This window comes from Periophthalmus magnuspinnatus, chromosome 21 (genome assembly GCF_009829125.3).
Source record: "Periophthalmus magnuspinnatus isolate fPerMag1 chromosome 21, fPerMag1.2.pri, whole genome shotgun sequence".
Lineage (NCBI taxonomy): Eukaryota > Metazoa > Chordata > Actinopteri > Gobiiformes > Gobiidae > Periophthalmus > Periophthalmus magnuspinnatus.
In genome coordinates, this window is record NC_047146.1 from 4,942,931 (window position 1) to 4,968,478 (window position 25,548).

Genomic DNA, 25,548 nt, shown 5'->3' on the forward strand with positions numbered 1-25,548 from the left:
TGCGCGGCGTGTGTCTGCTCAGGTGCGATTAGTCTGTCCTGGGGCGTGTGTTATGGAAGTCTGTGGTCCTTTTTGGGAGTCTCAGATGTTTTCAGACAGGGACAGCTCTGGAGAGTGATGAGGGATTCATAAGTGCACAGGTAAACTGGACATTTTACTCTCTGTTTTACTCCATTCGCAATTCCAAGATCAGACTGACTAGCTAGCGTGCTAACATTAGCCGGATAAGCTAACTTCACAATTTCTCGTTGATGACATTAGATTATTACAGTAGCTTTTACAACAAGGTAAGCAAATACACATCTGGGAGTTATTTTGCCGTTTTGTGAGTTATTCTGTCGTTTTTTTTTATCCAGTTGCTAGCATAATCCCTTATTTATTGTTGTCATACACACAGTTTATTTTTTAAGAGCCAGTACTGTGTTATTTGGGCTATATTCTTTATTGCTTTCAAATGTGGGAGCTGGATTCATTTATTGATGGAGCTGTGACTGTCAAACAGGAAGCAGCTGCCCTGTTCTGCCCTGTTGTGGTCACATGATTTTGAACAAACATCATGCTGCTTCTGCCTTTTCAGTTTCCTTTACATTATGATCTAAGAGCACGTGACACAGTCCAGGTCTGTTGAAATCATGCTAAGCTTTTGTGTTTTTAAAGTCATTCATTTGGACACTAGCTGCATTTATAAACTTGAGATGTCTATTCTAGAGCTTTAGCATGAGGTAGATGTAAGTCAAGAATAGGAGTTCAACATTATGATTGCTTATGTTCTGGTGGAAGGATACTTTTTGTGTTTGTTAAAGCTAAAATAAGCAGCTTAGGGGTTTTGTAAAAGCAAATGTTAAACTGGACTGGACAAAACGTTGTAGGAGTCAAGACGTTTCTCAGAGATCAGAGGTTTGCTGGTTTCTCTTTCTGTTTGTCTTGTGGTCTACGTTACACAATTTGCAGCCTCTCCAGTCAAAGCAGCCTGTGCTATAACACGCAAACAACAATATAAAACGTATATCTGTGTTCTAGCAGATTTACAACATGATTTTTCTTCTTTGACAGGAGGAAATGTGAGATGGCCGCAGATGACAAATCGTCGTCTTCATCGTCGACAGACTGGAGCATAGACCCGCCCGTGCTCTCTCCCACCAGCCCCTCACACCTGACACACTTTAAACCTCTGACGCCGGAGCAGGACGAGCCTCCCCTCAGATCCGCGTACAGCTCCTTTGTCAACTTGTTTCGATTCAGTAACAAAGGTCAGGATTACCAACAGCACTGCACAAAATATGTACAGTATGCATTTTCAAGTGTCTGTTTGAAGATCGGGAGCTCAACTGTGAGGATAACAAAAGGCCAAGGTCATAGTCAGTATTTTTCAATGAATGCAGGTTGACACTTGATTCTATTTAGAGTTGTTCAGTTTTTTCTGTCAGTTCCATTGGCTCGATTATTTAAATTTGAAGCCTGTGGAGTAGGCTTCAGAGCAAAGTCATTTCAGGAGTATAAATGAATACTGTAGTGTGTCCCTTTTGCTTTCACCATGGCAGTCCAACCAATTATCCACAGTCTTGTGTGGTCAGGTGATGGAGGCCGCCTGCTTGGATCAGGGCTATTACCCCAGAGCCACATGACACGCATGTCGTTTGCCTTTAAAGTCTTTACGCTTGTATTCTATTTTTTACGTCTGCGCACAAAGCAGCTAGTCCTCAAGAAAAGACTGTGTTTGAAAAGTTAAAAGAACAAAAACAGTGTAAGAAATACATGGGCTCTGAAAGTTATTTTCTGCCCTCACTGCTTTTATATCAATTGAATTTTATATTAATTTTTTAAGGTTTAATATTGGACTTGACTTTTTTGTAATAATAATCTAATAAAGCTAGAAGAAGTTACAGAGTCCGCTCTGTCATCACTGATCTGTATTTGCATGTGGAGGTTATATGGTCATTTTACATAATAATGGAGTAATTTTAAATGTGTAAATGTGGATGTGATGTTTTTAAATGAAAGAATTGGAGAATGCAGGCTTAATTGCAAATTGATGGATACTTGGCTGTGTTTTAATTGTTTGTAACCTGCCCGGTGACTGCAAATAGAAATAACTTTAATCTCATAAAAGCAGAGATTCTTTACACCAGATTTAGTTAAAGTGTTTGCACATGGTCCCTGTTAAAATAAACCAATAAACTAAACTAATGTAGCATCATAGTGTCATCATGTGCTGGTGAGTTCTGTATTGTCACACAGTACAGGTATGTTAATCTGTGTGTGTTTGTTCAGAGGAGGGGCGCCCTCCCTCCTCTGTTGCAGGAAAAGCCGATGTGCCGTCCCCTTCCCCTCATTCTGAGAGGAGGAGCTGGTCCGTCAGTCCTTCCCTGTCAGGCCATGGATCCAGGTCCAACCGGAAACAGCGATCTGACCATCTCCGACGCACCTCTACTGCCTCAGGTAACATTTTAATATGTTCATTTCATTATATTTATGTTGCTATTTTTTCCAAAATTGTGCTCTTGTTGCTGTAGGCACAAGGCAAACCCCAAATGCATCTTTAGTTCAGACTTCAGTAAATTCTACATCATTTTGAAGCTAAGATTTTTGGGAGAGATGTTTTTCTATTGGTGACTATACAATGCACATCTATTTACGTAACTGTCTTGTCAACATACTTATAGGTTCCAGAGAGAAGAGGCTTGAAATATCTGAAGGGACATTGATTTCACCCCCTCAGCCGTCCTCGGTTATCTTTACATTCCTAAAATGTCTTGTCTGTACATTTATTACTTTAACCCATGTACAGTTCTGTATTAAGGCGAGACATGGGCAAGTTTAATTGTAATTGGTCCACAAAGTAATCAGAGTGCCTTACAGAATAAGAAAGACGTTAAAATCACAATACAACAAATCAAAATAATCAAAAAGTTAAATATCAGGTCACTGAGAATGTACATCTGCTGTGTGTGAATCCTAAACAGAGGATTGTTCCTACCAAAATATTCTGTGTGCAGAAATATTATCTGTATTATTACTTGTATTAATAATAACAGTGTTGTAGAATAATTTTTGCTTTTGTTAATATTTCTGTGTAAATAGTAATGGATTGTTCTTGTTACTTACTTGTGAATACTTTGGGGATTGGGGAGTGTATTTACTGACAGTTGACCGTTCTCATGTCTTTTTAGTCCCAGTGGATTGGCCAGGTGAGGGCGCTGCACTGTTTAGTTAAATACAGTTAAATAACTTTTAGTTTTGACACCTTTGTAGGTTTGCTTTACCTTGATGTGAGTGCATGTGTGTGTGTGCTTTTACTACAGCTGCACTCTGAGGTCTTTGGTTTAATTTTACACTAAGGTACTAATAGTTTAAATAGTGTTTGCTGTGTTTGAATCTAACATGAACTCACTGTATGGTTTAGAACGCAAACTTTTCTTTTAAGTTCCAATGCATTGGTATTTATCTTTTGTTCCCTGTTAATACAAAGCGGAGAAATGTGCCAAAGTGTGCCTCAGTAGCATCTACATAAACACAGCGTCTGACAGTGTGTTTTTGTGTGTAATGGTGTGTGTGTAGACGGCAGTAGGAAGTCTGACTCCTCTCTCAGCTCTCATGACCCTCGCACAGCGGTGCAGCTCCGCACAGCCCTGAAGAGGCTTAAAGAGATAATGGAGGGGAAGAGTCAGGTAATGCAGCTAAAACTAACTCCATATCATATCAGGTATTTTTCACATGATCAGTTTCCTTCTCACGGTTCTCCTCTTGTTTCTTTTAGGACAGTGATCTGAAGCAGTACTGGATGCCCGACAGCCAGTGTAAGGAGTGTTACGACTGTAATGAGAAGTTTACCACGTTCCGGCGCCGTCACCACTGTCGTCTGTGTGGACAGATCTTCTGCAGCCGCTGCTGCAACCAGGAAATCCCTGGAAAGTTCATGGGATACACAGGTGTGTATTTAAATATAAATTGTGGGATACACAGGTGTGTATTTAAATATAAATTGTGGGATACACAGGTGTGTATTTAATGTGTTTCTTTGGTCAGGTGACCTCCGCGCCTGCACATACTGTCGTAAACTGGCCCTGAATTACGCTCACTCGGCCGAGTCTGGCTCCATCGGAGATGACCTCAGCGCTCTGTCGGACTCATGCTCCGTCAGCGTGCTGGAGCCAAGTGAACCCCGCACTCCCGCGGGGGGGCGCAAGGCCAGCAGGAACATCTTCCTGGAGGAAGACTCCACGTGGCAGAGGTCAGAGGTCATCACTAAACCAAACTCCACTGCAAGTCAAACATGTTTTCCGTTGTGTTTTTTCCAATGGCTGTGCCTCCTTTATCTTTGCATGTTTTACGGCTTTGACTTTCAGTGTTTTGAGTGATGTTTGTTTGGTGTTTGGTGTTTTGTGTGGATTCATAATTGAGTGTATTTAACTCTCCAGCACACAGTGAAACAGCATGCTGTTGTGGCCTGTTGACGTGATATCGGCCAATTAATTTACACAAACATTGAACCGTGCGTTTTGTGTCTTCTGCCTGTTTCTTCTTGCTTAAATTCTCTGCCAACGCTCAAAGAAATTATTTTTCCCTTCTCTCTCCTGGCGTAGAAAAACTCCTGTTGGGATGAGAAAGACGTGAGTGTAGCTGTTTGATTTTTCTATTTGTTTCCTATTCGCTGGCTAAGTTTAAGCTTAACACGTTCAGTGCTGTTGTCTCCTACAGCTGTTCACTCTTTTATCGTGTTATGTAAGTTTTAAAATGCACGGGTTTAACAGCTTCATGTTTCTGCACATCAGTATGCATCACCAGGAACCTCAGAACACCGGCCTAAACTCCAGACTCTCCACGCTGCAAGAAGAGAGAAAATCCCCCGCGAGGAAGAGGTCAGCCGCCTCCGTCTCTGTTTCCCTGAACTACAAGTCAAACTGAGCCTCTGTTTTGACCCTTCAACAGGTCTGCAAGTGTGACCAACCTGTCCCTGGACCGCTCTGGAGGGACTATGGCGACTTACGAGAGCTCCGTCAGCCCGCCCCCCAACCGCACCATCTCCGCCTCCAAAAGTGGATCCAAAATGGACCACCGGGAGGAGGAAGAGCGAAAGATCCTGCTGGTATGTCGCTAACTGATAAAAGTATGATTTTGTTTTTGCTTTTTCTTATATTTATGTTTTTGTAGGACTCCTCTCAGCTAAAGGAACTGTGGAAGAAAATCTGCCACACGAGCACTGGCATGGAGTTTCAGGACCATAGATATTGGCTGAGGACCTACCCCAACTGCATTGTGGGAAAGGAGCTTGTGAACTGGCTGCTTAGAAATGGCACCATCTCCACCAGGTGAGATTCACACACCTTGTTTTTTTTTACTTTGCATCGTTTCTCTGTTCTCAAGTGATGTTTTGTGCCGTAGAGCTCAGGCGATAGCGATCGGTCAAGCGTTGGTGGACGGTCGGTGGTTGGACTGTGTCACGCATCATGACCAGCTGTTTCGGGACGAGTATGCTCTCTATCGCCCTCTTCAGGTAGGACAAAAACACATTGAAAGCAAAACATCTAGGCGTCAGAACATAGACTGTGTATATGAATGGACGTAGCTAACCTGCTAGCTGCCGTGTTCCAAACAGAAAGTGATCATGGGCGCACTTCCGGCTCCATCAACCCTGGGTAAAACTATAACAGACAAATCAGACGCCTTCTTTCCCCGAGTGCCCGCTCCCTTCAACAGCTTTGGTTACTAAGATACTCGCGGTCAGAAACTCTCCTCCAGACTCGCCCCTATAACCGCTCTAGCCTCGATGAGCTTCATTTGACTGAAACTGAACGCTGTGGGTGACGTCACACTCACTTAGTCCACTTCTTTACACAGTCTATGGGTCAAAAGAGTTCCATTGATTCACAAGCAATCAGTAAAAAACGTACAAATAGATTTTTTTAAAGTAGAAAATGCCGACTGTGCTGTGTCTGTGCAGAGTACAGAGTTCTCGGAAACACCTTCTCCAGACAGTGACAGTGTGAACTCCATAGAGGGACAGTCTGAGCCGTCCTGGTTCAAAGACATTAAGTTTGATGATAGTGACACGGAGCCGCTGGCAGAGGACTACACCATGCCCAGTATGTATCCACGTTCTCTCTCAGTGTAATCTAATCTGCTGACCTAGTGTACTATCTGCGCTTTGTGTTTGATTGACTCATTTCGTCCAGATTCAGCCAGTCCCAGTAAGAGGACTTCAGTCAGCAGTTTCCATTCAGTGGTGGACAGTGACTCTGCTGCCTCCATAAACCTCAACATGGAACAAAACAACGTGAACTTTCACATCAAGAAACAAGCCAAATATCCACACGTCCCAGTCTCCAGTGAGCAGAAAGGTATTCTACATAATCACGTGTGTGTCTCTGTGTTTATATGTGTGTCCGTGTGTGTTTGTGTGTGTGCGTGTGTGGAAGTTGGCCAATGTGGTCAAAAGCAGGAGGGACAAAATTTTTTGCAAATCACTGTGGTAAGCAGTGGCAAAAATAAAACATATTTACAAAAATGAAATGTGCTCAACTTAAACAAAAGCAGCAGAAATGATCAAACTAAGAAAACCCCAAGTGTACCTGAGCACACTAATCTCTTCTAAAGACTAACTCACACTGCTTATATACTGTACCCTCCCAACAGGAAGCACCTCCCCCACGTAAATACTATTTACTCCACAGGTGCTGTAGATTTGAACTTCAGCGGAATTCTTTTTTGAGAGCCTAAGTCCCTTTAACCAAAAGTTGTTTTTTTAAATAAATCTAAAACATTGAAACAAAAAAAAACAAAAAAACTTAAACTAGTTCCTCCCTCCACATGGTCCGGCCCACAATCACATCCAAGGCTTTAAAAATGGCCGACATGCCTGGACCATGTGGAGACTCAGGTAAGAATGGATATGTTTACCTGAATTTAATAAGTTTAACCAAATAAAGTATATATAAATTAACTGATATAAGTTTGGTGTCAACGGTAAACGATAACAAAACAAACCTGGGAGAGTTATGTCTAGTTGTTTAGTTGAAGTGTGTGTCTGTGTTTTTACTCAGTTAAACTGTTTAACTCTTCTAAATATTTGATGTTCACCATGACTCCTGAGTTGTATTAAATCTCTCTCAAAGCCGTATTGTCTCACTGATTACACTGCCTGGCCAAAACTAAACTTAACTAAACGAATATGTACGAGCCTATAGGTCTGAGTCAGATTCATCAGGCTCAAATTGTGAAAGGAGCATGAGACGTTTTCACACATGGATTGTCCACCACAGAGTCCAGACCTTAACCCCATTGAGAATCTTTGTGCAACGTCAGACTCAACCAGCATCAATGCAACATCTTGGTGGAAAATTAATGCAACACTGGATAGAAATAAATCTTGTGACATTGCAGAACCAAAATCGAAACAATGCCACAGTGAATGAGTGGCGTAATCAAAGCTAAAGGCGGAACAACCAAATATTGGAGTGTGTGACCTTTTTTTTTTCGTGGTGACTTTTTTTAACCAGGCAGTGTATATTTGATGAAACAAAATGGCGTCTCTTGTCTCTGATTTGCAGCTGAATTTCTTGTTTCTGAGGACGGAGGACAGAACATCGTCATAAGTGATGCCTTCATTCAAGGTATAACGGGGATGTCACTCGACCCAGAACTAATGTTAAAACACAGGAGCTAATGTGATTTAAAAATGTCTTAATTAATTTGAATCATTTTTTAGAATCTCTGTTCAATCGACGTGTGGAGGAAAAAGCTAAAGAAATGCTGTTTACTCCTCTGGGCTGGCACCACAGTTCACTGGATCAACTCAGAGAAGAGAATGGAGAGAAAAAAGCCATGGAGACACTTCTGTGAGTCAAGAGATGGCCCTTTGTGATGAGAAACACATTTTTAAAATAATGTTAAAACCATAGACTGTATAAATAAGTGGACTAAGTGAGTGTGACGTCACCCACAGTGTTCAGCTCCAAATGAAGCTCATTGAGGCCAGAGCAGGTATAGGGGACAATTTGGAGTTCTTTATTTGAAATTCCGACCGCGATTATCATAGCAACCAAAGAGCCAATCCAGAGCGAGGCTGTTGAAGGTAACGCTCCTTCCCGTCTTCACTGCTGGTTTAGCAACACTGTCAATTAAACCTGTTGCTAACGGTAGCAGGAGCGACCTCAGGGAAAGAAGGCACCGGATTTGTCTGTTATTAATGTTCATATCTTGATTTATGGACAAAATGGCAAAATAAAAACTGCAGGATCATGTAAAGTGGGTTAATACGAACATTTAAAGACCAAAATGACGAGGCTCACTGCAGCAGTTCAAGAGAGAGGTGACAGTTTTTCAATGTAAAGTGAATTGGAGCCAGAGCCATATTCACTTCCTATTTGTAATGCGGCAGCTAGCAGGTTAAATATGTCCATTTGTATATACAGTCTATGGTTAGAAGTTAGCGTTTATCAAACAATATTACAAACACAAAATGAAACTCTGTGACACATGAATATTTTTCCTCATTTCTCTTCAGTTCAGCCAACCATAGCCACATGATGGCGCTGTTGCAGCAGCTGCTGTACAGTGAGTCCCTGTCCCTGTCATGGCGTGACATCATTGTCCCCGTGGTGCGGCAGGTCGTTCAGACTGTCCGCCCTGACGTCCGCAACTGTGACGACGACATGGACATCCGCCAGTTTGTTCACATCAAAAAGGTTTGACTCCGTTTGTGTGAAGTTAATTCATCACATTTAAAACAACTTCAGCTGAACCAAAGTAATTCTTGATAAATACATAGGAAAAGTACAATAAAACATCCACAAGATATCCTGTTTAGTATTAAGTTAAGCTAGTATGGGTTTTGAAAATAATTTCATGTGACATAAATATGTTGATTAAATTATAATTAAGGCCCAGTTTATTTTAGGTACAAAACGTTTCTTTATCTGTGACTTAGATTCCTGGAGGACGAAAATTTGACTCTACGATGGTGAATGGTTTTGTGTGCACCAAGAACATCGCTCATAAAAAGGTAAACAAAGATTCTTCTGTCTCAACAAACCAATTTGGGTCAATTTAATTTTAGATGAACACGAAGATAACAACATGCCTCCAATGTGTTTAACCTCATTTACTTCCACCAGATGAACCCGTACATCAAGAATCCCAAAATCCTGCTCCTAAAATGCTCCATAGAGTATCTGTACAGGGAGGAGACCAAGTTCACCTGCATTGAACCCATAGTGCTACAGGTAAAGCCCATCTCACTCGCACACCTCTGTATTTCTGTATACGCCCACATTACAACAGCCGCTCCTGATATTCCCGTTTGAAGGAGAAAGAATTCCTGAAGAACTATGTGCAGCGGATCGCCGACGTGCGTCCAAACCTGGTGCTGGTGGAGAAGACGGTGTCGCGGATAGCTCAGGACATGCTGCTGGAACATGGGATCACTGTGGTTATAAACGTCAAAGCAGTGAGTACATGTGGTTTTAAAGTGTAGTTTAAAGCTCCTGTATCACACAAAACTGACTCTTGTAGCTTTAATCCATGTTCTAATGCTGTTACCTCCCCAAAAACAGACCTGGAGTTGTGTTTTGTTTCATTCACATGTGTCTGAGTACCACTTTATTATTAGTCTGTACATCTCCAAACCTCAAAACGCTCTGTTCCACCTTGTGATGTCATGAAGTGGTAGTTTTCAAGTTAACAAATCCTTTTTTTACCTTTTAGTTTAGTAGAGATTGGACAGTCCGGGGCTGAAATATAAATATCCAAATGACTCAAGTGAAACTGTATGGAGTTTTTAAAAACACAGCGGAGCACTTCCTGTATCACCACTTGATGACATCACAAGGTGGAACAGAGTGTTTTCTGTTTGAGTGAAGAACTCAGCCTAAATCTGCGGGGTTTGTGTGTTAAACATGTGAAAATGAGCAAAACACAACTCCAGGTCTGTTTGTGATGAGGAAACAACATTAGATCAGAAAACAGTGTAATACGAGCCCTTTAAAGGTCTACCATGTCACTTTTTTTAGAGGAAGGTTCTTTAAACTCTATAGATCTGATCTGTAACGCTTGTTGCTGTGAACTTACATAAAATTTTGTGCCAAACTGTTCTCGTCTTGGCTTAGATGAGCAGCCAAAACCTTTTGTCCAGTTGACAGATTTATGGAGGCAGGTTCATAAAATTAAATATTAAAACATATTTCAGTGCAGAGTGGGTAATTTAGTTGTTGCCACATGAAAACGTGCTGCTGAGAGACCAAACTGATCATCAAACAAAAAAAAGGGTGATGTCTGTAGTGTCTCCCCTCCATAACTTAGTCGTTTAAGCAGATTTCTGCAGTGTAATGTTCCATATAATGTCTTTACAGCAAGTCTTGGAGCGGGTGAGCCGGATGACCCAGGGCGATCTGGTGCTGTCCATGGACCAGCTCCTCACCAAACCTCGACTTGGAACCTGCCACAAGTTTTACATGCAGCCGTTTACTCTGCCCAACGGTGAGCCGCGTGATCATGTGACACTGTAGAGAAAACGTTTACTTAGAAATATGTTGTCACGTTTAACTTGAGCTTCAAATCGGCATCCTTCAAAATAAAAGCCCACTTTATTAATATTAGCGATCGACGATATCAGTTATTTTATGGATGATGCCGATATCGACTGTTGAGAATCCCGAGAAACCAATGGCCAATAAACGGACGATATTTTTGGCAGATATTGATTTTCCCCGAATGATGTTGTTTAAATGTACTACACACTCATCCACAGCCCTGTTTTACCACAAATCTGTAACAGAGCTGTACTCATGTTTTGCAGTTATCTCTTGTGTTAATATAAAGCTTTTTTTTTAGCAGCACTAGCAGGTCGGGCAAAACAAAATATCACCCTCTGCTGGAGATCGAAGGCCGATAGCAGATCCACTAAAAAGTGCCTGATATATCTGTCCACCTCTGATTTAAAATAGTAGTTTGGATAAACATATTAGTTTCCAAAATGTGTTTCTTCTTACGACGGCTTAAGTGTCAGACCAGAATCACGATTGTTTGGGTCGTATTCGAAATCGTGATTATTTAAAACTACGATTTATGTCCAAATATAACTTGTAGAGGAAGAGTAGAAAATGAATTATTACTAAGGGGCAAGTGTTAATCCCTCATTTATCCAGGTAGACTCCCATCCAAAATTGTACCCTGTATATACGAGGGTCATTCAATAAATAAGGTGAATTTTTCTGTATAAGGACTTTTAATACAGTTAGAAGCTTACTTTTTTTTTTTTTGTACTTGTTTTTCACATGGATTTAATTTCTTTTGCAGATTTAAAAAAAACGTTGAGAGTTTTGGCGATTAACAAAGATGAAGCAAGAATTCATAGGAGAATGTCAACTGTGTCTGGTGCCACATGTTTCAGCCAAAAAAATATCTACAAGTGGCTAAATTGTTTAAAGAAGGACGGAGCAGTGTTGAGGATGAAGGCAGGACTGGGAGGCTACAGAAGTGAGGTCTCTTGAGGTGATCGAACCAGACACAGTTGACATTCTATGAATTTCAACGGGTTTGCACCTTCAGCAACCAAACACTTGATAACTGACCGCTGTTCAATCCTGGAGCTTCTTGGTTGGCCATCTATGTTAATCGCCAAAACTCTCAAAGTTTTTTTTTAATCTGCAAAAGAAATTAAATCCATGTGGAAAACAAGTAAAAAAGAAAAAAAAAAGGTAAGCTTCCAACTGTATTAAAAGTCCTTATACTGAAAAATTCACCTTATTTATTGAATGACGCTCGTATAAATGGACATAGCTAACCTGCTAGCTGCCGCGTTCCAAATAGGAAGTGGTTTTGTTCTGGTTTTGTGGAGCTGAACCCCATTACACATTTATAGCACTGCCCTTTGTTTCCCTGCTACAGATGAGGTAAAGACCCTGATGTTTTTCGAGGGTTGCGCCGCTCACCTGGGATGCTCCATCAAACTCCGGGGGGCGCCAGAGTACGAGCTGTCCCGGGTGAAGGAGATCATCATGTTCATGGTGTGCGTGGCGTACCACTCGCAGCTCGAGATCTCATTCCTCATGGATGAGTTTGCCATGCCTCCGAACGTCGCTCCGAGCACGTCCTTCCCCTGTCTGCTCGAGGGATCCATTGTGGAGGAGGAGGGGAAAGAAGGGACGCAGCAAGAAAATGGAAAAACTGGTGGATGTCAGGAATCTGCTGATGGACAGATAGAGGAGGCGGTGGCGGTAGGAGAGGTGGAGCACGGCGTAGACAAGTTGAATACAAACTCACCCTGTTTAACCGTTGTGTCCGTATCAGAAAACACCGACACCAGGACTTCCTCTCCATTTTCCAGTCCGCCTGCTCCTCCTTTACTTGTGTCTCCTCCTTTTCTCCTGGAAGAAGACCACGACATGGGTTCGGACACTTTGATCAGAGGCTCTGAAGGTGAGATGGTGGAGGAGGAAAGGGGAGCGCTGGACGACGGCGACGCTTCAGAGACTTCAACTCCCAAACTGTTCCGAGACCCGCTGCAGGACGATACGGGGCTGTTTGTGACGGAGCAAGTGACCTCGTCCGATGACCGTCTGAAAACCATCACCGCGACGTTCAAACAGGAGCTGAAGGACATCATTCTCTGCATCTCACCCTTCATCTCCTTCAAAGAGCCGTTTCTCCTGACCCCTCCTGGTATGCACTGCCCGAGCCGGGACTACTTTCCTGAGCAGGTACTTGGTAAACTTCTAAAGCAACAATTTATATTTTTATGCCATTGAAAACAAACCCACAAACTTATTTAAAGATGCACAATGTAACCTTTTTGGTGGGGGGTGTCTGCCATCTGATTGTCTCCATGGAGATTTTATTGCTGCACCTGGAGTGTTCCACAGTATGGCATTAAACATCTATCTCAGTGGTGGAATTTAACCAAGTAAAAGTAATAAAATACTATACTTAAAGGTACTGTATACCATTTTCTGGAGGTGGCATGTCACCTGCTTGATTCCATGGAAATAAAAAGTTAAAGCCATGCTTCAGAACATTCTCCATGGCGGTAGATAAGTTGTATGTTATACTGTGGAATATTATAGGCAAAGGAACAATATTTCCATGGAAACAAGCTGGAGGCAGCCCTCTGCCAGGCCAATTAAGTCGGGTTTATGGAAATGCAAGCCCACTCAGAGTAAGGACAGGTTTTTGTTTTTCAGATTTGAGAGCAGTATCTGTACACTACATTTTTTTGTGTTTTTATTATTGCATGAGACCTGCTGAAAAGGCTGAGGGTTTATTTTTAACACCTTCATAATTTGAACAAAACAAAAATATACAAATAAAAACAGAAAAACGATCGCTCAAATCTTTCAAAAGTAAATTTTGAAGCTTTATTAGATCTTAAAATCTACTTGACTGTTTTTTTGTTTGTTTTTACTTTTATTTCAGTAATAACATTGAGTCCTTCTTCCACCACTGATCTGTCTTGCATTTATTCAGTTATGTTTGTCTTGCTCAAAAAGCACTCTGCATTCTTACTCTGAGGAGGGTCCACTCTCCATGTATTTGACCAGTAAGTTGGTTTAATGCCATACTCTGGAACATTTCTGGCAAATTACATTTCTATGTAGACAAGCTTATGATGGGCCATTCACTAGAACAGATAGTGTGTGGTATCTTTATATTGACACATTAGCCATCCATAAATATATTTTGAAATGTGTTTTTTTTGTATATACAATATTTTGAAAGTAATAAACTTCTTGCATCCGTCTTGCTCCAGGTTTACCTCTCCCCGCTCCTCAACAAGGACCTAAAGGAGCTGGACAGTCGTAGAAAGAGACAACTCCTCAAAGAGGCGTCTCCATCGTCCGGAGTCCATAGCAACGGCTCCGCTTCAGTCAAACCCATGGACATCCTGCCCAGCCACAGTCTGACGGGCGCTCGCATCACAGAGCAGCTGAGCACCAGTCAGGACCTGGCCAAGATGCTGGCGGACTACAGGGCGAAGGGCGGGCGCATCCGACAGAGGGACAACGCAGACCAATTCGCCGCTCCTTCTGTTAACGGGCACAGCAAACCTGACGCCAAATGTCCGGTTAAAGCAGACAGTGAAGAGGAGAAGCCACCCAAACCCAGCGACATAAGCTGGGCTCCGAAGGTAGGTTTTACTGTGTGTTCATTCAAAGGCAGCTACATGTGTTTTGTTTTTGCTAATATACCTTTTACATAATGATTTCCCATTAGCAGCTGGACTGTCTGAACCCTGCCAACCATCAGAGACTCTGCGTCCTCTTCAGCAGCTCATCGGCCCAATCCAATAATGCCCCCAACCCCTGCGTCAGCCCCTGGTAAAGTTTCATCTCTTTAAATACGACTGAGATGTGCTAAAAGGTGATTTACATTTTAATAGTTTTGTTTGTTTTGTTTTTGTTACCAGGATCGTCACAATGGAGTTTTATGGGAAGAATGATCTTTCTCTTGGTGTCTTTTTAGAGCGGTATTGTTTTAGGTGAGAACATTTTTATTTATTTATCAGTACTTCATCCCATAACCTGCTAGCCGCCACGTTCTAAACAGGAAGTGATCATGGGCGCACTTCCGGCTCATTCAAGTCCGGCTCCATTTCACTTTACATTAGAAAACTGCAACCCCCTCTCTCCCTAACTGCTGTTTTTATTTCACTATTGTGTCTGTAAATCAAAATATGAACATTAACAACAGACAAATCAGGCGCCTTCTTTCTCCGAGGTCGCTCCCACTAACGTTAGCAAGGTTTGATTGACAGCAGCGCTAATTGCCTCCTCACTGCTAAACCAGCTGTACAGGAGGAAAGGGGCGTTAACCTTCAACAACCTCGCTCTGGATTGGCTCTTTGTTTGCTATGATACTCGTGGTCAGATTTCCAAATGTGGAACTCGACTCCAAATTGGCCTCTATAACTGCTCTAGCCTCAATGAGCTTAATTTGGTTGGAGCTTGAACGCTGTGGGTGTAACACTCATGCAGATTTTTTATTATTGAGTTGAAACATTTGTGGTCTTCTGTTGTAATAAATTGTATATCAGCGTGTTCAACAGCTTGCGTTGCATGTAAAAAAAATAAATAAATAAAATGTTAAAAACGTATTCTTCTTTTCAGGCCTTCCTACCAGTGCCCGAGCATGTACTGTGAAACTCCCATGGTGCATCATGTTCGTCGATTTGTGCATGGGAGCGGTTGTGTGCAGATTGTGCTAAAGGAGCTGGACTCTCCTGTACCTGGATACCAACACACCATACTGAACTACTCCTGGTGTCGTATTTGCAAACAAGTGAGTATTAAAAGTAAATAAATCTCCCTGTTTTCAAGTGGGTGTGATTGACAGGTGGGTTAGGGACAGGATGGTCCGCCCCCGATTGAAAATAATAAAGGAAGGGTCTGAAAAACATGGATTTCTGATTGAAGCACTAAACTCTGCTAATCTGAGGGGATTTTTATTTTATTTGTAAATCATAGGTGACCAATGAGCTGATGTCTCACTGAAAAAACAAACCTGATTGGACGATCACGTTTGACCGCGCTTGAGACGCAACCATAGACTGTATAAAAAAGTGGACATGAGTGTGACGTTTGGAGCCCAGTTTCATATTTGGAACTTTAACTTCATGTATCATAGCAACCAAAGAGCCAATCCAGATCGAGGCTGTTGAAGGTAACGCCCCTTCCCCTCTGTACTGCTGGTTTAGCAGGGAGCAAGCATGTCAGTCAAACCTGTTGCTAACACTAACGGGAGCAACTTTGGGGAAAGAAGGTGAGCCAGAGCTGCCGGAGCTGCCCATGATCACTTCATATTTGTAACGTGGGTTAGCCATGTCCATTTATATATACAGTCTATGGACGCAACGGAGGATGTGGGGAACAGACTGATATGTCTCTGTCTCAAAATATAGAGATTTTCCAGACAATAAAAGTGCATATTTTACTTCAGTTATATTGAAACTGAAATGGTCTTATTCTTGTGTCTAGGTCACTCCTGTGGTGCCTCTGTCCAATGACTCATGGTCTATGTCGTTTACTAAATACTTGGAGCTGCGTTTCTATGGGCACCAGTACACAAGGAGGGCCAATGCAGAGCCCTGTGGACACTCTATTCATAAAGATTATCACCAGTACTTCTCATACAATCAGATGGTGGCTTCATTCAGGTCTGTGATATTTAAAGGGCCCGTAGTACAGTATATTATGAGCCATGTTCTGATGTTGTTTCCTCATCACAAACAGAACTGGAGTTGTGTTTTGTTTCATTCACACATGTTTTAATACACAAACAAAACAAAGTGTTACTCAAACATGTGTGAATGAACCAAAACACAACTCCAGGTCTGTTTTTGAGGAGGTAACGGTGTTAGAACATGGATTAACGCTCACAAGAGTCACCTTTGTGTAAAATAGGACCTTGAATTTCAGTTTTAAGAAATGGTAATAAACATTTTTATTCATCTTACAGTTACACCTCTGTACGATTATTGGAAATTTGCCTTCCTCGTCCTAAGATTTTCATCCGGAACCAAGGGCCTTCCAAAACCAGCCTCCAGCAGGACCTTAAGGACTTCTCTCTAAAGTATGTTCAAAGCAAGACCAGCAGGTTGCATGATTTTGTTTCCTTTGCATTTGCTCATTCTCCACATTTGTCTCAGGATCAGTCAGGTTTACTTGGCCATCGACGACAGGCTCACGTCCCTCAAGACCGACACGTTCAGTAAAACACGGGAGGAGAAAATGGAGGACCTGTTTGCGCAGAAAGACGTAAGTTATGGGACAAAGTCAGATCGCATCAATGTAATGTATATACCTTTTTATGATTTTTAACAACACAAAAAATAAAATAAGGACGAAAACGTAAAAGCAAACATTTAAGTAAGCCTTAAACAACCAGCAGTTTTAACACACATCGCGGAGTTATAGGATGAGTTTAGCATTTTTAGTGATGTTCAGGGTCTATGCTCAGTTGGTGAAAAAGTAGTGCACTCAAAATTTCCCACAATGCATCTTGAAAAGGCAGGACATTCGGACACAGCCACAGAGCGGTGTTCCTCAAGTTGTTTACTCCTGAACAAAAGGGTGTGTCCAAACTTTTGACCGGACGTGTATACAGGTGTGTTTTTAGTATAATTTTAAATGTTATTCTTCTTTATAGATGGAGGAGGCGGAGCTAAGAACCTGGATTGAAAAGCTCCAAGCTCGTATGCAGGTGTGTGGGGCGGACACGCCTCAGCAGCTCCAGTCCATCTTGGAGTCTCTGGTGATGAAGAAGCAGAGTCTGTGTGAGATGTTGCAGTCCTGGAACAGCAAGTGAGCCCTGATCAGAGCTCTAATGTGTTTTATATATATCTGCTATTTCTGTTTGTCACTAATCTGTAAACATCTTGTCAGGCTTCAGGATTTGTTTCAGCAGGAGAAAGGCAGAAAACGTTTATCTGTCCCTCCAAGTCCAGGCCGACACAGGCAGACCACAGCGGACGACAATAAGGTTAGTCCACGTCTTTATACAGTCTATGGAGTGAGTGTAGCAGCCAATTTGGAGTCAAGGTCCATATTTGGAATTCCGACCACGAGTATCATAGCAACCAAAGAGCCAATCCAGAGCGAGGCTGTTGAAGGTAACGCCCCTTCCCGCCTGCACCACCGGAGTAGCAGGGAGCGGACGCTTAGCAACGCTGTCAATCAAACCTGTTGCTAACGCTAGCGGGTGCGAAATATGGGAAAGAAGGCGCTTGACTTGCCTGTTATTAATGTTCATATCTTGATTTACAGACACAATAGTGAAATAAAAACCCCAGGATCATGTAGAGCGAGTTAATACAAACATTTAAGACCAAAATGACGAGTCTGACAGCAGCAGTTACAGAGAGAAGACAGTTTTTTACATAGAAAGCGAATTGGAGCCAAAGTCGATGAAGCCCGAAGCGCGCACATGTTCACTTTCTATTTGGAACGTGGCGGCTAGCACGTTAGCTATGTCCGTTTACATATATAGTGTATTGGTTAGTTCCTTCAGTTGACCATCGTCATTTTTAAATTGTACATGTATTTATTTTAATAATTTCACATGCAAGTCACATCTGAGTATAAGTCGCACCCCCGTCCAAACTATGAAAAAAAGTGTGACTTATACTCCGGAAAATACGCTGTTCACATTAATTTTTTTTACTTATAACATACTTGACTATCGCTGTGGTCAGACTTACGTTTTGTTTAATGTATTTTTTAGGGTGCTGTGGACTCCTCTCCTCGAAACCCATCCCCTGTGGTACAAAACGGGGACAAGGGTAAGTATTGACAAATAAGTTGAAATTGGATTTTTTTAATTAAAGCAAATGGAGAACTGTCCCAGAGCGCCCCCTGTCCTCTTTTCTATGAATGTTTCACTGTTAATTTTCTAACTTTCTGTTGGTTAAATCAATGATCTTGTTAAACTCAAAGAAGCGATTGCTGCTATGATTTTGGGCTTTACAAAAACAAATAGAACTGAAAATTAAATTGGATTAATAATAATATTGTTTGGATATGGCAAAAGTAAACGTTGGATTTTTTTTTTTCCATGATCTTTTTCATATATTCAGTACTTTTCTTCCATATCGCTGTTATTTATTATAAAGACTGACTGATATTATCTTTCCAGAGGACCGTTATCTGACCCCGATGCCCTCTAACTCCTCCTCCTCCTCAGTGCTGCCCTCTCCTGGAGATCCCAGTGCCGAACCGGTCACACCCGCTGCTTCTTTCACAGAGCCGGACTCTGTTAGCATCCCTGAAGGTACCGATACGAACCCATCTTCTCTGTGTGTGTGTTTGTGTTTTGCTAATATTCACTTGTTTTATTTATGTTGTTCAGATGTGTTTGACGGACACCTGCTCGGCTCCGGTGACAGCCAAGTCAAAGAAAAATCCACTATGAAAGCCATTTTGGCAAACTTCCTCCCCGGCAACAGCTACAACCCCATTCCAGTTCCATTGTACGTAAACCTCTTTTATTTAAGTATCAATCATAGACTGTATAAAGAAGTTGACTGAGTGAGTGCGACGTCACCCACAGCGTTCAGCTCTGGTCAAATGAATCTCATCGAGGCCAGAGCAGTTATAGCGGCTAATTTGGAGTATCATAGCAACCAAAGAGCTAATCCGGAGTGAGGCTGTTGAAGCTAACGGACCTCGATTTGTCTGTTACTAATATTCATATCTTGATTTACAGATGCAATAGCAAAATAAAAAAACAGAATCATGTAGAGCAGGTTAATACGAACACAAGACCAAAATTGCCATGATTTTTCTATAGAAAGTAAATATAAGTCGATGGAGCCGGAAGCTGTGACTAGCGTGTTAGCCATGTCCATTTATATATACAGTCTATGATATTAATACATAATTAGCATGCGCATCAACTTTGTACTGATTTACACTTGAACCTGAACAAAATCATGATTTCACTTCGTTCTTTGTATTTTCAGTGAACCAGACAAACACTACCTGATGTACGAACATGAGCGGGTTCCCATCGCCGTGTGTGAGAAAGAGCCCAGTTCAATTATAGCCTTTGCTCTGAGGTAAATGAGGCCTTTATTGTTTATTTATGTACCTTGTCGCTAATGCTACGTAATGTCTCCAGCTGTAAGGAATATAAAACTGCACTGGACGACCTATCGAAGACGTTTAGCACAGGCGGAGACGAATCTTTACAGTCCAACAGGTACGTACACACTTTCAATGTACAAAACCATACATTTGACAACTTTTTGGGTTAAATGCCTCAAAAAAGTCTGTGTTTTATGCTTGTTAAATTAGAACTATATATGGAATTATCAATAAAAGGATTTCATTATGAGAAAAAAAAAAAAAGTTGAACAGAAAAATCACAATCAGCCAGTTCGGTGGGACAAACATGATTTTTTATTTTTAGCAAGTTTTCAATATTAATTCAATATTCCACACGCGGTGAAGTTGCTGCTACTGTAAACATGACTCTACTTCCTGTTTCATTTGTCTCCAGCCTTCTGTGCGTTAAAAACATTTATCTGAACTACTGCACCTCATTTCACTAATAATAATAGCACAGTTTTGACTTGTATCTGAAGTAGAAGTGCATTGCTCTGATCTTTTTAACATTTAGAGTCTCAGATTGAGTCATTTTACTGTAAACTGGAAACAGCTGACGGAGGTGCACTCACAACTTCTAGCTTGTGGTGTGTGGTCCCTTCGCTGCCGTCTTTATGCTCGTGCGATTCTCCTCATGTCTGTGGTCTGCGTTTGTTGTCGCACGTTTAAAAATAATCGTTTAAGACTGAAAAATCGTGTACTGTGTGACGGGCTTCAGGCAGTCTTTATATTTAATTTTCAGTAGCGCCGGAGAGAAGGCAAAGAGCAGCCCGGCAAGGCCCAATGACTCTGCCTCATCCCAGCAGAGTCGCAGCAGCATCGACGCAGATCCGCTCAGTGAGTCCCCAAAATCTCATCAACAAAATTCGTGTTTGTTAAAATATCACAATAATATACATTGTTTTGAGCAGAAGACGCAGATCTGTCAGACAAACAGAAGAAACAAAGCACAAATCCTCATATCGAGCTACGTAAGTGTTTTAGAATCATTACATTTATACTGTAACTTTACAGGATTTACCTTGATTTGAAACGAGTTATAATCAGTAATGGAACAAAGTAAAGAAGTATTTTTTTTATTGTGTGAGACTTGCTGAAGAGGCTGAGGGTTTATTTTTAACACGTTTGTAGTTTGGGCAAACAAAAATATACAAATTTTAAAAAACTATTGAACAGAATTCTGGCTATTAGCATACTGGCTATTAGCATACTGGCTAGCACTATTGTTTTCCTTGTTTATATTATATTTAGGTCTGAGGATGGAGTTATAAATGGGAGATAGATGATGTGTAAGACTATTTATCAAAATCTCTACATTTGATCTGAAAATATTCGTGAAATACTTGTACTTAAAGAGTAAAAAGTACATTTTTAATAAATAGATTTTTTTTTGCGTGATACTTGAGGGTTTTTTTTTTTTTGCTCCGGCATCTGTAACAAAACTACGTCCACCACTGGTTATAATCCATAATTCTTGTTTTCTAGAATTTTCTGATGCCAATGCCAAGTTTTACTGCCGGATATATTACGCCGAAGAATTCCACAAGATGCGAGACGTCATCATGGAGAGCTCCGAGGAGGATTTTGTGCGTTCTCTCTCGCACTGTGTGAACTGGCAGGCCCGCGGCGGGAAATCAGGGGCGGTGTTTTATGCCACAGAAGGTGAAATAACTGCAACTATACAAACATTACACTGATGGATGTTGTATTATCTACCAGGGGCGGCACCGGATGTTTTTGGTTGGAGGAGCTAAGGGGTGGGGGGCTCATTTAAGTAAATTTAGAGGTTTTTTTTAACAATGGAAAGTACCGTCCACCCCTCTGCCATGTTTGCTTTGCTGTTTTAAATGTGCTTATCAATTGGATGAGCTGTGAAAGTGGGACAAAATCTTTGGGGGAGCTATAGGATTGAATGTCCTAAATGTTTTTAATATTTTTGTTATTTTTATAGATGAGCGATTCATCTTGAAGCAAATGCCCAGACTAGAAGTTCAGTCTTTTCTGGATTTTGCTCCTCATTACTTCACCTACATCACCGGAGCTACGCAGCAAAAGGTTGTAGAAATTATAATTAAATGTGGTGTTTTAAAGATGTATTTGATAATGAACAGATATTATTATGTCCAACAGCGACCGACAGCTCTCGCAAAGATTCTGGGCGTTTATCGAATTGGTTATAAAAACTCCCAGAACAACACGGAGAAGAAACTGGACCTATTAGTGATTGAAAACCTGTTTTATGGGCGGAAGATGGCTCAGGTAAAAAAAAAAACTAAAATACAATTTAAACTCAAATCATAAAAACTGTGCATAAAAAGTGTATCTGTTGCTCTTTCCTCAGGTGTTCGACCTCAAAGGCTCGCTGAGGAACCGTAACGTGAAGACCGACTCGGGGAAGGAGAGCTGCGAGGTCGTTTTGTTGGACGAGAACCTGCTGAAGCTGATCCACGATAATCCGCTCTACATCCGCTCCCACTGCAAGTCCATCCTGCGAGCCGCTATCCTCAGCGACGCCTACTTCCTGTCCAGTCACCTGATCATCGACTACTCCCTCCTGGTGGGACGCGACGATGCCACAGACCAGCTGGTTGTTGGGATCATAGGTAATTTAAAATGAACATCAAAATGGAGGATTTGAGTAAAATTTGACATTGATGCATAGAAATTATTCACCTTTTTATTAGATATTAACAGATACCAGTGTAGGGATGGAAAATTGATTTTATTTCCTTAAAACACAGTGTTAGGGAAGCCATAATGAACATATGTCCACTTGTTGATGAAGACTATGCAGATTGAAGAGAGCAAGTTGACCAATAGGCCAGTAATAAGTCGCTTGTTGGCAGAGAAATGCATCATCCCTTCAGCCATGGTTCGGTTTCCAAATGAATTTCACTTCAACTGTTGTGCCTTCCTGCTGGGGTCTTCATGCCTTTACCCGACCCGTTTCCCCTCTTCCATTGCAGAAACTGATTGCTGGGAACAACACCCTTATTTTTTTCCAACATATGCCTCACAAAACAAAGGAAATGTAAATCTCTTTGCTGCAATCTTAAATGCGTTTGGGCTGTGAGAGTGTGCTCTGTAGTTGGGCTCTGGGTTCATCAAGTCCTCAGTAAACCTCCCTGTATATGTGTGTGTATATGTGTGTGTATATGTGTGTGTATATGTGTGTGTATATGTGTGTGTATATGTGTGTGTATATGTGTGTGTATATGTGTGTGTATATGTGTGTGTATATGTGTGTGTATATGTGTAATAATTTATGCAAGCAGTGGTGAAGTACTCAATTTTGTTACTCAAGTAAAATTAGATGGAGGTAAAAAATTACTCAAGGAAAAAGTATATGAAAAAATCTACTAAAGTAAAAATAGTTAAGTACCTGTTTAAAAATGTACTTTTAGAGTTAAAAAGTAAAAGTATTTCTCGCTAGTGTTTAAACTCTTATATGTTGATTAAAAATGAGACATATTTTGGTCACAGTGACAATACAAAGCAATTAATTTTTCTGATGAATTTAGTTTATTTTTGTTTTGCTCAAAGCTGCAGCTTGAACTTGAAAAATTTAGTCAGGATGTTTCCACGAACATGATAAAAATAACCCTCAAATCATATGAAAAGTACTTTTTACTTTTCAGTCCTGTTTAAAAATATAGTGGAGTAGAAAGTACAGATACTGCTCTCAAACGTACTGAAGTAAAAGTAAAAAGTATCCACAATAAGATGTACTAAAGTAAAGTATAGATACCTAAAAATCCTTCTTTATTACAGTACTTTACTGCTTGTACTTCGTTACCTTTCACCACTATTTGTTTATATATTTATATTTCAGTCACATCAAACTAAACAGCCTTGGATGGATTAAAGTTCAAACATTGTAAGTTCTAGGCTGAAATCAGCCTGAAAATAGTTTTAATACATCCAATTAAAGGCCCAATCAGGATATCTACTGAACCGATATTAAGGAAACGATACCTGACCCAGCAAATGTTTCAGTATCGGTGCATCTCTATAGATGTATACTTGACCAAAGAGAAATCACAGTTTACTCTGTGCTGGGCCCAACCCTGTGTGAATGATGTGGACTCCCTCATATTTATATTTTCTTTGATTCATGTTTGTTTGAGTCGTCATTGTTATGCGTTCAAGGCTTTTTATACTCACCCATCCTCCCACTCCGCCCCCTGCTGGACATACTTGCGATTATTTAAAAAATTCAAACTCCGGGTCAATGTTGTGGTTTACAGTGAACAAAATGTAAGATAATGGTTAGTTTAATGCTCAATACCCAGAAAAAACAAATGTATTCTAATGTGTTTTTAACGTGTTTTTAACGTGTGTGTATCCTGATGTAATAACTATGGGTTATTTTTCAGATTATATTCGCACATTTACATGGGATAAGAGACTGGAAATGGTGGTGAAATCCATGGGAGGTCAAGGTTTGTTTTTTTAAATCAATTATCAGGGTTCCCACAGGTCTCGGAAATTCTGGAAAACCTGGAAAATTGGTCTGATTTCTAGACATGGAAAATTAGGGAATAAAGGACAAATCCCTCCTTCCCCCATATTTTATCTTACCAGGTTGGCAGGACCTTAGTGTCACATTCAGGTGTTAAGTTCCATTCACATGTGGAGAATGAGGCGTCGACACTTTGTTTATTCTAAGTCCATATGATCAGGTTCACGTGTTCTGTCTAATTTGAGTTTCCCCAGAAAAGTTTTGGTCTTGTACATAACAGGATATAGTGTGTTTTTCCTGGGTGTAGGATTAATTTGTAATAATTGTGGACTTCAGGTACAGATTTGGGCTTAGACCTCACATTTATTATAAAAACGGTATGTAGAAAAAAAGAAAAAAAAACAATCAAAAATATGTAATCACTGCTTCTACAAACGGATTACCCTTACTAAAAATATCCTGGAAAAGTTTTGGAAGATGATTTCAAGCCGAGTGTGGGAACCCTGATCGTGTGCAGCACTTTGGGAAAGTCCCCGTTTATAAAATGTGCTCTATAAATAAAGTGGATGTAGATCTAATGACACAGATTAACAGATTAAGCGTACAGCGGCTCGTATCGCTCTCCCTGTGTTTAAATATAGACAAAAATACAACTTTGAGCTTTCATTGTGTCTGCAGGAAAGATGCCCACAGTCGTCTCCCCGGAGCTGTATCGAGCGAGGTTTTGCGAGGCCATGGACAAGTACTTCCTGATGGTACCGGACCACTGGACAGGCCTGGGGATAAACTGCTGAGCCTCTAAGTGCAATACGATACGAACGAAAACAGACTCCCATTAGCCGTTCTATGCAGTGAACAAGTCTGAGAACAACACACTGGATTCTTCTTATACTTGACCAAAGGCAGACACATTCCAGCTGCAATGGGACGATTTGGACTAGTTTTAAAATTAATCTAAGACAGTGTTACAAACTTAATAATTGTTTTTAGCTGTGCCCCGTGTCCTGCTTTTCCAGAGGACCAAAGCGGGAAAAGCACTGACACCACCTGTTCTGTGGTCCTCGAACTTATGTGTAATTATGTTATGTAAATATCCAGAGTCTATGTATTACGCGAACTATTAAAACATTAACACCACTACAGGAATATCGTTCTGATTTTTGTTTTTAAACTTAAAAGGTTCCGTATTACACAAAATGGACTCGTGCAGCAGTCGTGTTTTATCGCTGGTCCTTCTTCAAAAACAGACCTGGAGTTGTGTTTTGTTTCATTCACACATTTAAATAACCTTTTTTTTTATTAGTCTGTTACATCTGCAAAGCTCAAAATGCTGTGTTCCACCTTGTGATGTCATGAAGTGGTAGTTTGAGCGTGTGTGAATGAAACAAAACTCCAGGTCTGTTTTTGAAGAGGAAACATCATTATAACAGATCAGTTCTATATAAAATGGATCCAAACACACAAACACACATGGAAGTTTTGAAATGGTACAAT

At 40.9% G+C, this 25,548-nt stretch overlaps 1 protein-coding gene across 6 annotated transcripts; it reads left to right on the forward strand.

The window, feature by feature from the left end:
• The first annotated feature begins 7 nt into the window (after positions 1–7).
• Positions 8–24,869, forward strand: pikfyve (phosphoinositide kinase, FYVE finger containing). 6 transcript variants are annotated; one of them, XM_033987242.2, is made up of 43 exons: positions 14–140; positions 1,054–1,250; positions 2,272–2,439; positions 3,559–3,668; positions 3,758–3,929; positions 4,027–4,231; positions 4,584–4,610; positions 4,773–4,859; positions 4,930–5,086; positions 5,152–5,309; positions 5,383–5,494; positions 5,942–6,083; positions 6,174–6,338; positions 7,548–7,610; positions 7,706–7,835; positions 8,504–8,684; positions 8,927–9,001; positions 9,114–9,221; positions 9,305–9,445; positions 10,347–10,473; positions 11,884–12,695; positions 13,742–14,119; positions 14,206–14,309; positions 14,399–14,470; positions 15,099–15,270; positions 15,966–16,144; positions 16,447–16,560; positions 16,637–16,745; positions 17,137–17,291; positions 17,373–17,469; positions 18,211–18,268; positions 18,622–18,756; positions 18,835–18,955; positions 19,448–19,543; positions 19,606–19,686; positions 20,335–20,429; positions 20,504–20,563; positions 21,078–21,254; positions 21,544–21,647; positions 21,723–21,851; positions 21,934–22,195; positions 23,969–24,034; positions 24,733–24,869. In XM_033987242.2, the coding sequence occupies exons 2-43, from the start codon at positions 1,067–1,069 to the stop codon at positions 24,846–24,848; spliced, it is 6,204 nt and encodes a 2,067-aa protein (XP_033843133.1). In that variant the 5' UTR covers positions 14–140; positions 1,054–1,066; the 3' UTR covers positions 24,849–24,869. The 6 variants fall into 6 exon arrangements, with proteins under 6 accessions (XP_033843136.1, XP_033843133.1, XP_055086645.1 ...); XM_055230670.1 differs by having other exon boundaries at positions 14,209–14,309; XM_033987243.2 differs by lacking the exon at positions 14–140 and adding an exon at positions 597–619.
• Positions 24,870–25,548: the final 679 nt, after the last annotated feature.